Source organism: Pyrgilauda ruficollis, unplaced genomic scaffold (assembly GCF_017590135.1).
Source record: "Pyrgilauda ruficollis isolate IOZ18807 unplaced genomic scaffold, ASM1759013v1 scaffold25, whole genome shotgun sequence".
Classification (NCBI taxonomy): Eukaryota; Metazoa; Chordata; class Aves; order Passeriformes; family Passeridae; genus Pyrgilauda; species Pyrgilauda ruficollis.
In genome coordinates this window covers 16558077-16572581 of record NW_024523822.1, presented here as the reverse complement: position 1 = coordinate 16572581, position 14505 = coordinate 16558077, and the positions used below count along the sequence as shown (strand labels likewise).

Sequence of the window (14505 nt, the reverse complement as noted above, 5' to 3'; positions counted from 1 at the left end):
AACACTGCATTCCTGTGACAATGGATTTCCCACTTTGTAAGATCACGAAAGGTCTTTAAGTTGTTTGGGAAGAAATCTTACTGCTGCTAACTAGTGTTGTCTTATGCCATTAGCAAGGGCTGTGTTGATGCTGAGTGTAAACCTTGTGCTGGAAAACCACTAAAAATGTCTTAAACTGTACCTGATGACAAAGTCCCAGAGCTTCATGAAGGCAGCATCCATGAACAGAACCAGTCTGAGGTACTTAGCCTAATGGCCAGATTTTGGGAGGAAAGTTAATAACCCCTGTACGAGAAGTGTTTTTGAATATGCAAGCTCTTCCCTTAAATGCTGGGACATGAAAGAACAGATTTTCCTCCTTTGCTTTTGGCTCATATTGTCAGAGACTTGTGAGAGTGTGCATTAAACTAAAATGCTTCAGTTTAGTGTTTTAGTTTACTACAAGTCAAGTGTCGTAATGGCTGTGATACAGAAATGAATGATGAAATTATTCACAGGAAAAGTTGTCTTGAAGAAATCATTGCCTGGGCAAAATTTTACAGTGAGATTGTTACTTTTTATCATTCATATTGTATACTTTCCTGTGTGTGTGAACTCATATACACACACATGTGAATGCTCACATGACCCAGTTTGGAAAACTTCAATAAAATAATGAGTTAAATGTAGTGTGGGTAGAAAACAGAAACTAATGTCTACATTTTCCCCTTAGTTTTATTTAACTAAAATACACAATAAAACCATATTGAAATTACTGAAGTCTTACACAATTACTTTTTCTGAGAGCATGCCAAGGACATTGGATGTGGTGGAGTCCAGAATAGTTTTTCATTTCAAATTAATTTCTTCGTACTAGGTAGTTTTCATTTCATTTTGGTTTTTCTCCGTAAGAGACACGACTGGACATTAAAGAGCTATTTAAAGAAAAAAAATTTCAGGAATGTAACACCCCAGAATTTCGTGAATGAACATGAGTGATTTCATTTCCAAATTTTCTTGGAATGGGAAATTCTAGGAATAAAGAAGCATAAAGCAAGCATTAAGAATTGAGAATTATGGGTTTTTATAACTATTGCATTGTGCACTAGAATTCCTATACTGCTTATTAGAGATCAGAGTGGAGTGGTAAAATTTTATGGTAGCTTTGCATTTAATAGAAAACGGAATGTATTGGAATTGGAAATAAAACAAGATTACACATCTCCTGGGACTCAGAAATATGTGGTAAGATCCATTTTCCATATTTTACCTACATGTACAAGTGTGGTGTGTACATTAATAAGCATAAGTTTAATGTTAATAACAAAATCTTGTGAACTTGAAGGGTCCTCTTAAAGTGACAGTGCAAGAACTTGATGGCTCATTCAACCATACATTGCAGATTGAAGAAAACAGTCTTAAGCATGATATACCTTGCCATTCTAAAAGCAGAAGGTAAGAGCTAAATCACAAACTGCAGGTATTTTTTCTGTGGATTTATGAAAACATGCAGGGCATTTGATGATAAATATATGCTTCTTCTTAATTTTACTAAATAAGATTAACCTGTGATGTAAGTGGAGAATTTCATACTGTTTAAGGACAGCAAGAAGCCTTACACAGCTCATAATTATAAGTCATTTTGTAGAAGTTTTATGAAGACCTAATTTATGTAGAATAAGTTGAATGACGACTCTAATTAGTCAAATTATTCAAAATGCTTTTGAATGGGAATCACAAATTAGAGGGAAGACAAATGTAGGCCAGAGGAGTGCCTCAAGTGAAGAGAGTGCTGGGGCTGTTAGGTAAACCCAAGGAATAAGAAAAGTGACATACTTCCCACATAGAGTCTCTCCATCTTCTAATGCATTTTAATAGTTATTTTGAATTCTACTTCTCAAACTTCTATGTTTATGTGTAATTGTAAAAATAGTGGGAGTAAAATTATAGAAATTGATACATAGCTCAAATTTGTGAATATTTTTTGCTGGAGAGAGCATTACGCTTTTGTGTGGTGAAACGCACAGAGCACTTTTGCAGTTTTAAACTTCATTTATAAGCATATATTTGCCAGTCTGGTAAGTAATATTTTTTTTTTCTCTTTCTTAATAGAAATAAGAAGAAAAAGATTCCACTGATGAATGGAGAAGAGGTGGACATGGATCTTTCTGCTATGGAGTAAGTTGGCTTGTTGGAGTTTCTCAGTGTGAGCCTGAGCCATCTTCCCTTGTCTAAAGCATGCTGTTTTGAAGATTGGATAATAAAGTTGTACTTTATTATATGACTGACAACTTTCAAGACTATCCCACATTTCTCTGTCTTTGCTGAAACTTTTCTGCTGTAGCTGGGGAAATGCTGGTGAAGTGTAAAAAGGATGTGTTAACCAATATAATCAGATTTTATAAAAAATCTTGGGCATGATATGGTAATAATAAATTACTTGACTCTAACACATTTCTGATGATGCCTTTCAGCTGACTTCATAGGTAAAATGTAAACAAGAATTTGTTTGAAACAAAGTGAGAGCAATTTGTATTGGATCTTGATGAAGACCATTTAACTGCCACTAATACAGACAGGTTCCCGAAATCTGTAATTACAAAAGAATTCCTCTAGATTAAAATAATGATGAAGTGCTTCATACTGAAATCCACACTGACATTAATTTCAGTTGGAACTGTTAAGCTCTTTGGAAGCAAATTGTTGCTCAATGTAAATACCTGCCTTACCCTCCTTGACTTGGAGCCAGCAGTACCCTCAGAGACAGGGGAGGTGTTGGCACCTGGTTTTCTGCCTGAGGGAAGTAAATAATCTGCTCTTGAAAGCCAGTGGTGTCTCTCTGAGGAAGGATAGTTTGCTTGTCATCTTGAAGGTGTTGCAGATTGTCATAAATTTAACCTCATCTAATACATGGTGAGAAAAAAATTTGTAAGACCTATTTACATTGAGCAAGTCATTGCTATAATTTCCATATGACAGTAGATATATAAATAGTTTAATTGTATTGGAGATAATTACCCTAAATATTTGTGACTGTTTTTTGATCATTTATGGTGGGGTCCCTGCTGCGTTACCCTGAGCTGAGACTTCAGTGATCTTAGAATGGCCTTTGAACTGGGATAGGATTTTATATGAGACACTTGCATTTTACCTGGTAACCTCATCTGTGGTGTGGTCATTCTGCTGTCCAGTTTGGGCTCCTCTGCTCCAAGCATGTATGATGGATAATACACATTCTGTTTTCTAAATCTTGTGTATACACTCTTTTACTGTTGTTTCTTCTCTAGCTACTAACTTGGAAGGAATTCTGGATTTTCTACAAACATATACAGAAATATACATAATATTTACAATTATGCTCTTTTCATCAGTCCAAACTCTCTCCTAATGCCTTGTTGGTATTTTGATTTTGTGATTTTTATATGGAAGAATGAGTAAGAAAATGTATTGCATAATTTGTGCTGGTTGCTCCTATAAATCACTTCTGCAGTCACAGTGCCATGTGAATAATAAAGTATAAAATGTATGTTAGGATGAAATACAACTGAGTCATTTTATCTGGGGGATAACTTTAATCCTGATTTTTATAATAATTTTCTTGGTTACCCTTGTCAGCTTTCAACATCATAGTGTGTGAGGGGTTGTAAAGGAGTTTCACATCTATTGATTTTACAAAAGTGTACCACCAGATATTCTTTCTTGGATTATTTGCTTTTGGTAGTCTTAACCTTTAGAAGGTAATAAAGTGTTTATCAGTTATGAAAATTGTAGCATCCAAGCAAATAGAATTAAATATACTGGGATCATACAGTAGTTCACCATATACAAAGATCTGTAGGTTAAAAATACTAAACCACTGTATTCATTTTGATGTATTAGAGCTTTGGACAGATTGCTCTGGGAGGCTATCAAATTGCCATCCTAGAAGCAGGAGATTGGAGCAGGAGACTTTCAAAAGTTCTCTCTAACCTGTGTTTTGTTATGGTTCTTTGAATTTAAATAGTTTACAAATAACTCATGACAAGTTAGAATATCTTTAGAATTTCTACAGTCTTGAAGTTTTGTAAGCTGTTAATGTTTTTTATGTCTGTCTTAGTGCTGATTCCCCCTTGCTCTGGATAAGAATAGATCCTGATATGTCAGTACTGAGGAAGGTGGAATTTGAACAGTCTGATTTCATGTGGCAGTATCAGCTGAGATATGAGAGAGATGTGGTGGCACAAGAAGAAGCCATTCTGGCACTGGAAAAGTTCCCTACTCCGGCATCCCGGCTTGCGCTGACTGACATCCTGGAGCAGGAGCAATGCTTCTACCGGGTCAGAATGCTGGCCTGCTTCTGCCTTGCAAAGGTGAGGTGTGCATGGGAGTAAGGGAGGAAATCCACTAGAGTTTGTAAATGGCTGGAAATGGGTCAAAACTCATCACAGTTCCTAAACTGGCTTGAGATTTAGCTTCTTAAATGGATTTGCCAAGTATTTTTAACATGACTGATTTGAAAGGAAAGTTGTATTATTTTAGTCTGTAAATGGAGACTGCAGAAGGCTTTCATAATTGTCAAAATTGAGATGTCAGACATGAAAACCACAGGGGATTTTTCCAGATTTCATTAAGTAGCAGAAATAAAAGACTTTTGTTTCATTTTTTTTTCAGAACCAAAGTATATTTTTTATTATTTTAGTGGGAAGTTCCTTGGCCAGTCTATTGAGAATTCTGAAGTGCTGAAATTCATCTTTTCCTAATTGACCTTCAGATTGCTGCTCTATGTCATTTCAGATTGAATAGGGTCACAAAATAAACATGAAGTTGGTATACAATTAAATATTAAAAAGCCAAATAATTGCCTTGAAAATGGAGAAAATTTTTTTCTTGCACATTAAATTAGCATTAAGAATGAAAATTAGTAAAACCCTAATTTTACAACAAGTGGGTGGAGACACAGAAAAACATGCATTTTTAAAATGGCGTATTGGGGACTTTATGCACATGAAGACATATTGATTGACAATTTATAGAGTTCAGATTATTGACATATAGCTTGTTTTCTGCTGTGTACATGTTGGGAATAATTTAGATCCTGTACAGAAATAAAGCCTTCAGCCATATTTTGAAAATCAAAATTGCAGTGTTTTTGACAAAGCATTTTAATATTATGAAACACTGATATGAAACTGCCAGTGTATGTTCTAGTATTGGTGCTGCCAGTATCTGACTTAAAATATGCACTTTATATAACAAATTCACTTGGAATATTTAATAGTATATATTCCACAGGTAAATATTAAAAGAGCAGTTGTTGCAACATTTAAATGCTATAGTTTTTTCTATCTTTAACTTCTTAGGCAGTTGGGCTGCAGACAATCATTGCTGGTTTTGTTTAGTTGTAATTGTATGGAAAATCTTGGGTCTCTGCATAAGATGGTTGACTTGCAGAAAAGAAGATAAGGCAAGCAAAAAGTATGGCTGTGACATTAAATCAAGGTGAAGGAGCATGGCAGAACAAAGTTGTAGATATATTTATGTAAGTTACCTGGGAGGAAAGTGTAATACATTCTATTACTGATTCCAACATCAGGACATTAAAAATAATAACTTCCTGTTTTTGTTGAGTTTAATTTTCTCAGGTTGTAAATATCCAGGATTTGTATTCTTTGTTGAAAAAATCGAAATCCCTCTTGATTATTCCGGATGAGGGTTCTTTTTTGTTTATTTGCAATTTCTAGCTGGGTTGCAGTTACTTTTGCCAAATATTCTCAGTGTACTCATGTTGATACAGAGAAATTATATGTAACAATGCAATTGTCAAACTGAATTTGCTGTACTTTCTTGGTATATACCTCATTGTAAAAAAGGACTTCAGTCTTTCAGCAGTGAAGTATCCAGGTGACATATTAAATCCCCATTGATAAATTAAGGATATGTGTCAACATGTGTGCACACACACAGAGTCTCATTCCTGAGTCCTTCAGGACAAATAACAAATAGAGACAGGAGAAGATAATGTCACAATCTTAATTCCTGAGGGTACATAGGCTGATTTCCCAGTTCAGATCCATTGCAAAGTAGGTGGTGTGTTATAAACTTTGCAACAGGAACACTGCCATCACAAACTTCTCCCTCCCAAGCATTGAGGAGTTTCATAGATGCGCATGAGAGTTAAACTTAGTCAATATTTTTATGCTGTACTGAATTGAATGGTGCAGAAATGGAGTGTACCTCCTGCCTTTTTAAGTAGAAATAATGCAACAAGGTAATTTGTGCCACTGTATGGGGAATGTGCAGTTACATTTAGTTCAGAATGTGTAATGTCTCAGTAGACTAAGTAGAAAAATCAGATTCTGTCAGTAAAGAGAAAATCAAATGGGTCACAACACATGATAAGACCAAAAAAATACTGAAAAGATGATGGTTTAACTACTTTGTGAAATTAAATGCTTGCAATATGAAGTTAATATTTAAAAATGTACACCCTGATATTAATGGAATAGTGAGTATCTTGTACACATAATACACTTGGATATTTTGGGGATTGAGTTTTACTGGACACTGCTACATAAATTTAATATTTATAGTTTTAAGTTCTTTATCGTGGTTTCTAAGCAATCTTTGGGATTAATCTTCCTCTGCAGGAAGAGTTACTGTAGCTTTTAGAAAAAGCTGTACCTGCATCTTTATTTTAAACACTTCAGTTACTGCAAGGGGAAGATCAATTGCAGTATTTTCTCTCTTTAACTTTCCTTTGAAGCCTGACTTAGGTGGAAACATGGTTTTTAGTGATAAAGCACTTCACTTCTCCAAAAGCAATGGTAAAGTGGATTCCTGTACGTGTTCAGATAGCCTCTTGCTTTTTCTTCACTTACTGCATATGTAATAGCCTTTGAAACAAGCTACCTAATTTAGAAGGAAATCATCAAATTCAGGTTTTCCTTTGTAAGAACAGATTTTTCCTTAGTTTGTGGTGGGTCTGTAACAATGGGAATCCCTGCTGCATTGTAGGGTGCATTGGTCCCGTTTGTTTGTGTGCACACACACATCAGGCAGATTAACCATCAGCAGGCACAGTTGTTCTGGTCTGCAGGCTTTCTGCTTCTTATAGCAAATATATGAAACCCAGGATGCTGGGAAGGCACAAAAAGCAGTTTTGTCTTTGTGGAAGCTTAACTGTCTTACACCAAAGCAGACTATAGCAGTAAGTTGTTCTCAGTGCACAGTCTTCAATAAATGACAATTAAAGTTAGAGGGAGCTGCCTTGTCTTTAACTTTAGGGGTGGTCTTTTATTCTTAGGGTGGCTGAGGCCTGTTTGTAGTCTAGGCTGAGGTTACTGGCAGGGTAAATTTGGGAAGTTGGTATTGCAAAATCCCCTTCCATCACTGGCTTCCGTAGAGTCAGAGAACTTGGCTTAGTAAACACAGAATATTCATCTAAAATATATAAAAGAGAAAATAATTAAGAACAGAAGTTTATCATGGAAGGATAGTTAGTTGCAGATGTCTTCCAAATGGAACAATTTCCATAAAACTTACCTTTAATGTAGATAAGATATATTGGGAATGACAATGAAAACTTAGCTAATATAAGATAATACACTCATGAAAGTAAGTATCTATTTAAAGGAGAGAATGTTCTTGGCAATTACCCTTTTTGATGATGGGAAATGTGTATTTTTTTACAGCCAAACTAAACTTGCAGTGGTCATGTTAATATGATTTCCCTTCCCCCTACTTATTCAGATTGCAAATTCCATGGTAAGTACGTGGACAGGACCACCAGCCATGAAGTCACTCTTTACCCGAATGTTTTGTTGTAAGACTTGTCCAAACATTGTGAAGACCAACAACTTCATGAACTTTCAGAGCTACTTTCTTCAAAAGGTAAAATTTGTTTTTCTCAATGAACGTTTTGAAAGAATTGTCAAAAATACAAAAATGTTCCTACAATTGGGGGTTACTGGAATGTGGATAGCACAAATCTGATTTCCTCTTTAATAAAAATCAAAGTAACTGATTCTTTCTCATATGGCTTCAGTTTGTTCAATCTTATTAAAATTAATTAACAAATTCTTAGCTATTTTTTTTCTGATTACCTGAAGTTAAATTAGCAGTTTCTTCAGAAGAATGGAGAATTATATATTATTATATAATTACTTGCAATTATTTGTGAGCTCATTCTTAGATAGGACTGTAAGGAGGATACTAATTTTATGTTTTAGGTGAATTCAGCAACTACCTTTATTCTTTAATAGCTCTTATACCATACTGCAAGTGAAATCTTATAACTCTTAAATTGGTGGACATTTTTAGTTCAAGACTTTACATAATCCTTCTTATCCTCTTCTTTCTATTGTCAACATCACATATTGCCACTGTTTATTTTGTTGTTAGCACAGGTTTTTTTACTGTAACCTTTGGTTGTTCATTGGATAACAAGGTTAATGACAATGTTTTTCTCTCAAGATTCACTTGACTGGGTGATTGAGTTCTTATTTCATAGATTTCATATTACTGATTTTGTAGAAGACTCAAATTTTGTTTTTTTCACTCTGTCCAAAACTGTTTCATTCTTCATATTATTCTTGGACCTTCTTTTTGTATTTTTCTGCTTTTTTTGTCATTGTTCATTCTTTGCCACTAAATCTTACATTTTTCTCCATTTTTAATCCTGTGTGCCATGTTTGTAGGTCTAGAATAAGATTCTTAAATCTATGTTGAGTGGAGCCTAGAGATCTGGTTAGCTCATTCTAAAATAAATACCTAATCAGAATAACAGCTGTCTGGCTAATAATTCTTCAGGCTTCACTGACCCTGTTGGGTCTGTATGTCTCAATGAAAGTGGAAGCTTAGACATTGTGTTCACATGAAAACACTCAAATTCAGTGTCTATCTCAAAATAAGTTCCATCATCATTTTCTGTGTCTCATTATTTTTCATTTGATACCTTTTTGATAGTGTCTTGACTTGAGAATCTGTTTTTTGGGTATACTTTTTTTTAAAATGTCTGTATTGTGTCTAATTACTGAGCAATAGCTACATATTTTATCTCAAAATTATACAGTACATGGTCCGACTTTCAAAAATTATGTAAATACATCTTTTCAGACACTTGCTATTGTAAATTTGTTGATTGCTGATTTTCAGGATGTACCTCTTTTCAGAATGCAACTATCATTTTAATAATGTAAAGAGTGATATTAGTTAATTCTATTACACAGACTATGCCTGTTGCCATGGCCCTTCTGAGAGATGTTCACAACCTTTGTCCTAAGGAGGTTTTAATGTTTATTTTGGATTTGATCAAGTATAACGATAACAGGAAGAATAAGGTAAAGACAATGTTTATTTTAATCTCTTACTGATTTTTTCTGATGAAAAAAGTTTTAGTTAGTACACTGCATGATGTTTGATGCCACTACTTCAAGTACCTAGCTCAGAATTGATAAAAAGGTGATGTGGTAAATGTTAGAGAATATTCTGTAGCTGACATTTCTATGGCAGCACTTCCTGGATGTTTCAAAGCTCTGTGTGCTTGTTGTTAATACTTGTCTTCATTTGCACACATACTTTTCTTGCTTTACTCTTTTTCTTTCAAAAGACCAAAGTGTTTGGAGAAAATGTAGCATGAGAAGTTCAGCACTGTTTTTTTGCTGTTTATTTCACCTTGAGAGGAGTATTTGAAAGAGCAAGGAATGGACATAATCTTTTTTAACACTATACAGGACTCTGGAATTCTGTGTTCTCAGTATCAGTTCTAGCTCACAGAACTGGATTGTCTTCATCTGGTTAAATAACAGGTGAACCATGGGTTTATGTTGTTCCATCACTAAACTGAACCATCTGAGTTGGAAATGTTGTCACTCCAAGTTCCTTCCCAAACAGACCACTTCTGAAAGATGATTGAATGACTTTCAAGATCCTGAAGTGATACAGAATTCTATCTCTATAGCTAGAAGCCTAGCATAATCTTCCCAATTAAGTATCCAAAGTGAAGTGAAACCAGTCTAATGTGTCTAAAACTTAATTTTTTCTTGTGTGTAGAGCACATCCAGTAACAGACATGTGCGGCTTGTTACTGAAATAAGTTTGATTAGTGGGGAGAGGTAGAGAGTTGGACACATGCATGCAAGTATCAGTAGTTACAGAAAGGGGTGACATGTGCTGACATCTCAGCTTCACTTTTCCACGTGTCCCTTCTTGAGTGACTAATACTCAAATCCAGTGCTTCTTTCTGCTTTTTGTAAATTTTATTTTTGTATGTTTTGCTGCTTACTAACACAATCAACAGATGCAAAAGACAGCATAATGGAAGGGGTGAAACTATGAGCCCAGGTAAGAGGGGTGGATGAAGAAGTGCAATTTTTTTTCACTAAGCAGAAGTGAGCTTATTAGTTCACTTCAGAAGTGAATGAAGTTGCTGGCTGGGTTACTTGTATGAATTTCAGAACCTTTTTTTTTTCCTGTTTTCCTTTCTTATGCAGTTTTTCCCATGATCTTAATTTTAAGATATGTTCTGTAACAGGGCTTAAGCATTTCTTAGCTTTGAAAGGATGTATATTGTTATATTTTCTTCTGTTAAATACTGGTTTTATGTAGTTTTCAGACAACTACTACCGTGCTGAGCTGATTGATGCCCTGGCCAACTCTGTGACTCCTGCAGTCAGTGTGAACAATGAAGTTCGAACATTGGATAACTTAAATCCTGATGTACGACTTATTCTTGAGGAAATTACACGTTTTCTGAATATGGAGAAGCTTCTTCCCAGTTACAGACATACTATCACAGTCAGGTGTGGTTTAATGACACTGCTTTTCTTGGGTTTTATGTACCTTTCTGAAGTTAGCTTTTGAGATAGTAGTACCTTTCTGAGTTTTATGTAACTTTCTGTAGTTAGCTTTTTCTGTAGTTAGCTTTTTAGCTTAGTCTTAATCTTAAATGTCAAATTCCTTTCAAGTTTCAAAAGCTGATAATGCAAGTTTGTCTTGATTGCTTTACTTTTCAGCATTAATTTTTGTCAATGTAGACCTTTAGTAGCAGTCATAATTTGGTCATCCCATGCCTCTTTAAGAAGAGCATTTATGAAAGTTTTGCCTTGTAACAGTAACTGTAGGGCATGCAACATCGTCTGAGCTGTGATTTCTCTAAGTTATCATGGCTGTACTGAAACCAAGCAATGGATTTGACAGAGTGGAAAATTTTGTTTGTGTTTCTCCCTAATTCAGAGATAATAAGAGCTGTATGTTAATGCTGCGAAAGAAATTGTAGCATATTAGACATGTTAATGCGGATAACATAATTCAGAAGATTTGCAGTGGAAGATTTGATTTGGAAGAAAGTAATTTTATTTTTCTTGGCTGGTATTCCATAAAGCTGATGTGTTTTTTATTCTTCTACTGTTTCTAGCTGTTTAAAAGCTATTCGAGTGCTTCAGAAGAATGGTCATGTCCCAAGTGATCCTGCTCTCTTCAAGTCCTACGCAGAGTACGGGCACTTCGTCGATGTCCGGATAGCAGCGCTGGAGGCTGTTGTTGATTATACCAAAGGTACTTTTTTCCAAGTATTTTGACATTTTGTAACAATTCTCGTACAAATGTAATGCTTACCTCATTAGTATTAGGTTCAAATAGTATCCACCAGAAGAGCTTATATGGTGACAGGTGTGTTAATAAGAAATGGAGATTTCTATTATTGTTTTGTCCCAGCAAGTACAAGTGTTACGAAGATGTACTGAGAATTGTTTCTCAGTGCTTTGCAGACTGAATGAGATGCCAATGTTTTGAAATAATGAGTGGCAGTAAGGGGATTTGGTAATTTGTCTTTAACACTTCAGTGACTTTGATTTAGTTGATTTCAGCCATAATTGCTAGTCAAAGTCATTGATTTTGCTTTACTTTCTTCCTGATATCTTAATTGTGCTTTTTGCATGCACCTTGTGGTTATAAATTTTGGAAACTTAGACTATTCTAGAGATATTTTGGCTGATTCTGTTTTGCCATTCCTTATGCATAGCTTATGTTTGTGAGATGTTTAGTTTCTTTTAATATTACCTTTATCCTAGTTGACTGTTGCAGGTCCATGAAAAAAAAAATCCCTGGACAATTTCTTGGATGCTCTGTAGTTGATACTCAATCCTGACAGATTACTCATGGCAGTTAGAAATTACAGCATCAGTGATTTGCATTACATAAAGTTAATTTAGTATTATATTAATTTAGTATTATATTGTCCTGTTCATTTATTTGGGTTAGTCTTTCTTTCTTCAGCAGATTTGTAGTACTTTTGTGTTCGGAGGTTTATACCTTTCAAAGTGGCCAAATCCTTCAGTTCTTCCTCTGTAGCAGATGGGTAGATCTGGATTTCTAAATATTCTGTCTCAGATTTCATGGGTTTGTTTTGTTTCCAGGGTAAAGGAGAGTTTCCTTTGCTTATTACACAAATAATTGTTTTCTCCATTTTTTTAAGGGCTGTCTTACTTTGACATTACTTCTGTCTCTGTATCCAGAGACTTCTCAAACTAGATAAGCAGTGGGAGATTTTAAGGCAATTGGAATCTTTGAGTGGATACATTCGGTGAAACTCAGACATCCAGTAACAGACTGAAAGCAGGCTGTCATTCCAAACAGCTGATAACTGTGAGGGAGGCTGTGCACCCAGCAGGCTCCTTCATGTAATCCACCAGAAACTCTGTATCCTTAATCCACTGCGCACAGAACACTTGGTGATCCTGTGAGTGATACACTGCTAGAATTCAGAACTGTGCTAGTGCTGTGCATATCTCTCTCTGGTGGGCTAATTGCTTTTTTCCACCCTTCACAGAATGTTAGTGGAAATATTTGCTGGAGAATAGAAAGCTTACTCATCAGCTCTTTTCCTTTAGAACAATCTCCTCACTAATTCATCCCACCCTGTGGAAAGAAAAACTGATAGAAATAATGTTTTCTCATTAAATTCTTGACCTTTTATGGATGGTATTTATGGTTAATAACTGGCTCAAATAAGAAAGTGTATTACAAAGTAATAAAATACATCTTTAAAACAGCTGATCAAACGGGATGTTATATATGCAAGATAATAGAGTAATTTGCTTGAAACCTACAGGAAGCTGAAACTTGAAATCAGTGGCTGAGCTTAACAGTTTTTGACTGAGCTCACTGTGAGATCTGATAATGACAGACTGGAATACTGCTGTACCTAGCTGCCTTGCCCCTTGCTAACAGCTTTTTTCTCTGATGCAGAGGTAGCAGATGCAAATAGCCATCTTCTATAAAGTCACTACAATTCACCACGCAGCCTACTATCTAGCTGGTCATCAGTCATTTCTCAAATACCAGCTTCCAGCCCTCAGCACAGGAGCTCCTGCTCCTGCTGTAAGGCTGGTGGGTTTTTGGTGGAGGGATGATCCAGAAACTCAGTGTGCCAACTGACTTCTTCCTCTAGCCATAGAGAAGTTAGCAGTGCTTGTCTTGCAGAGCCCTAAACCTGGCTTTGGAAGGAGAAACGATTGGCCATCTATTGCTAAGAGATCTGATTCTCGTTGTTCCCAGTTACCTGGTTTCCAGTTACCTGGTTTCCAGTTTACACTGGATGCAAACCAGCAGCTATCAAGTGCCTGTTGCTTGTGCCAAAGCTGGCTTTTAACAGTTCTTGTAAAGGAAGCTGACAGATTTTGTAATTTCCATAAAAAGGAAAGTCTGTGTTTTCTGGGTGGAACTTTCAGAGTAGGAATAACACTACCTTTTTTTGAGTTACTTGAAAAGAAATCATTTCTCCATGGAACTGAGTAACTTGTTTTCTTTGCCATTAATAGCAAGGGTTTTTTTGAGAAATGGTAACTTTTTAAAATGCTTGAGGCAGTATACAAGGGCTTGGACAGTTTATCTAAAATGGATTGAAGTGAACAGAGTTTATTTACTTATTAAAGTTAACTTGTGAGAGCTATATTACTGTTAATAGTTACTTGCATGGAACAAGGCAGTTGCATACTTAGAAGAGATAACAAACTATTCTAAATAAATAACCATTATCAAATTTGGTGAATGTTAATGTTCAGTGTCAAAGATGCTCTGCTGCAACTGAGAACTGAGACAACACTCCTTGCAATTTGAAAAAAAAATTGCAAGGGGATTTTGTTTCAGAAAGCAATCACATGCCTTTATATCTACCAGAAGTATGAAAATCTACACGTTGCTTTTCCCACAGCCTTCTCATAGACAAACTGGCAACCTACAGACAGGATGGGTGGTCAGTGCAGTGGGTAAGAATTCAGGTCATGGGCCACACTCATAGGGTGGTGATCAGTGGTTTTTACTCAGGCTGGCAGTCTGTCACAAATGGGTCCCCCAGGGAGCATCTTCAGAAGTTATGTGGAGAGCAGCATTGAAAGCAGCCTCACCAGGTTTATTGATGAGAATGCTTGTGGCAAGGTGGACACGTCAGAAGGGAGAGACATCTCACAGAGAGACCTGGGCAGGCTGGGAGAGCAGGAGAGCAAGAGCTGGATGAAGATAAACAAATGCAAGGTCCTGCATCTGGGACAA

General features: G+C 35.8%; 1 protein-coding gene across 3 annotated transcripts in view; it reads left to right on the top strand.

The window, feature by feature from the left end:
- The window catches only part of TAF2 (TATA-box binding protein associated factor 2), a 58670-nt gene that overhangs the window by 24007 nt on the left and 20158 nt on the right, over nt 1-14505 (top strand). For all 3 annotated transcript variants that reach the window (XM_041470710.1, XM_041470711.1, XM_041470709.1), the window contains exons 13-20: nt 1110-1224; nt 1325-1434; nt 2092-2157; nt 4076-4328; nt 7708-7848; nt 9186-9296; nt 10564-10757; nt 11372-11511. In XM_041470710.1, the coding sequence (XP_041326644.1) occupies nt 1110-1224; nt 1325-1434; nt 2092-2157; nt 4076-4328; nt 7708-7848; nt 9186-9296; nt 10564-10757; nt 11372-11511 (1130 nt within the window). The remainder of the gene's footprint in view (nt 1-1109; nt 1225-1324; nt 1435-2091; nt 2158-4075; nt 4329-7707; nt 7849-9185; nt 9297-10563; nt 10758-11371; nt 11512-14505) is intronic.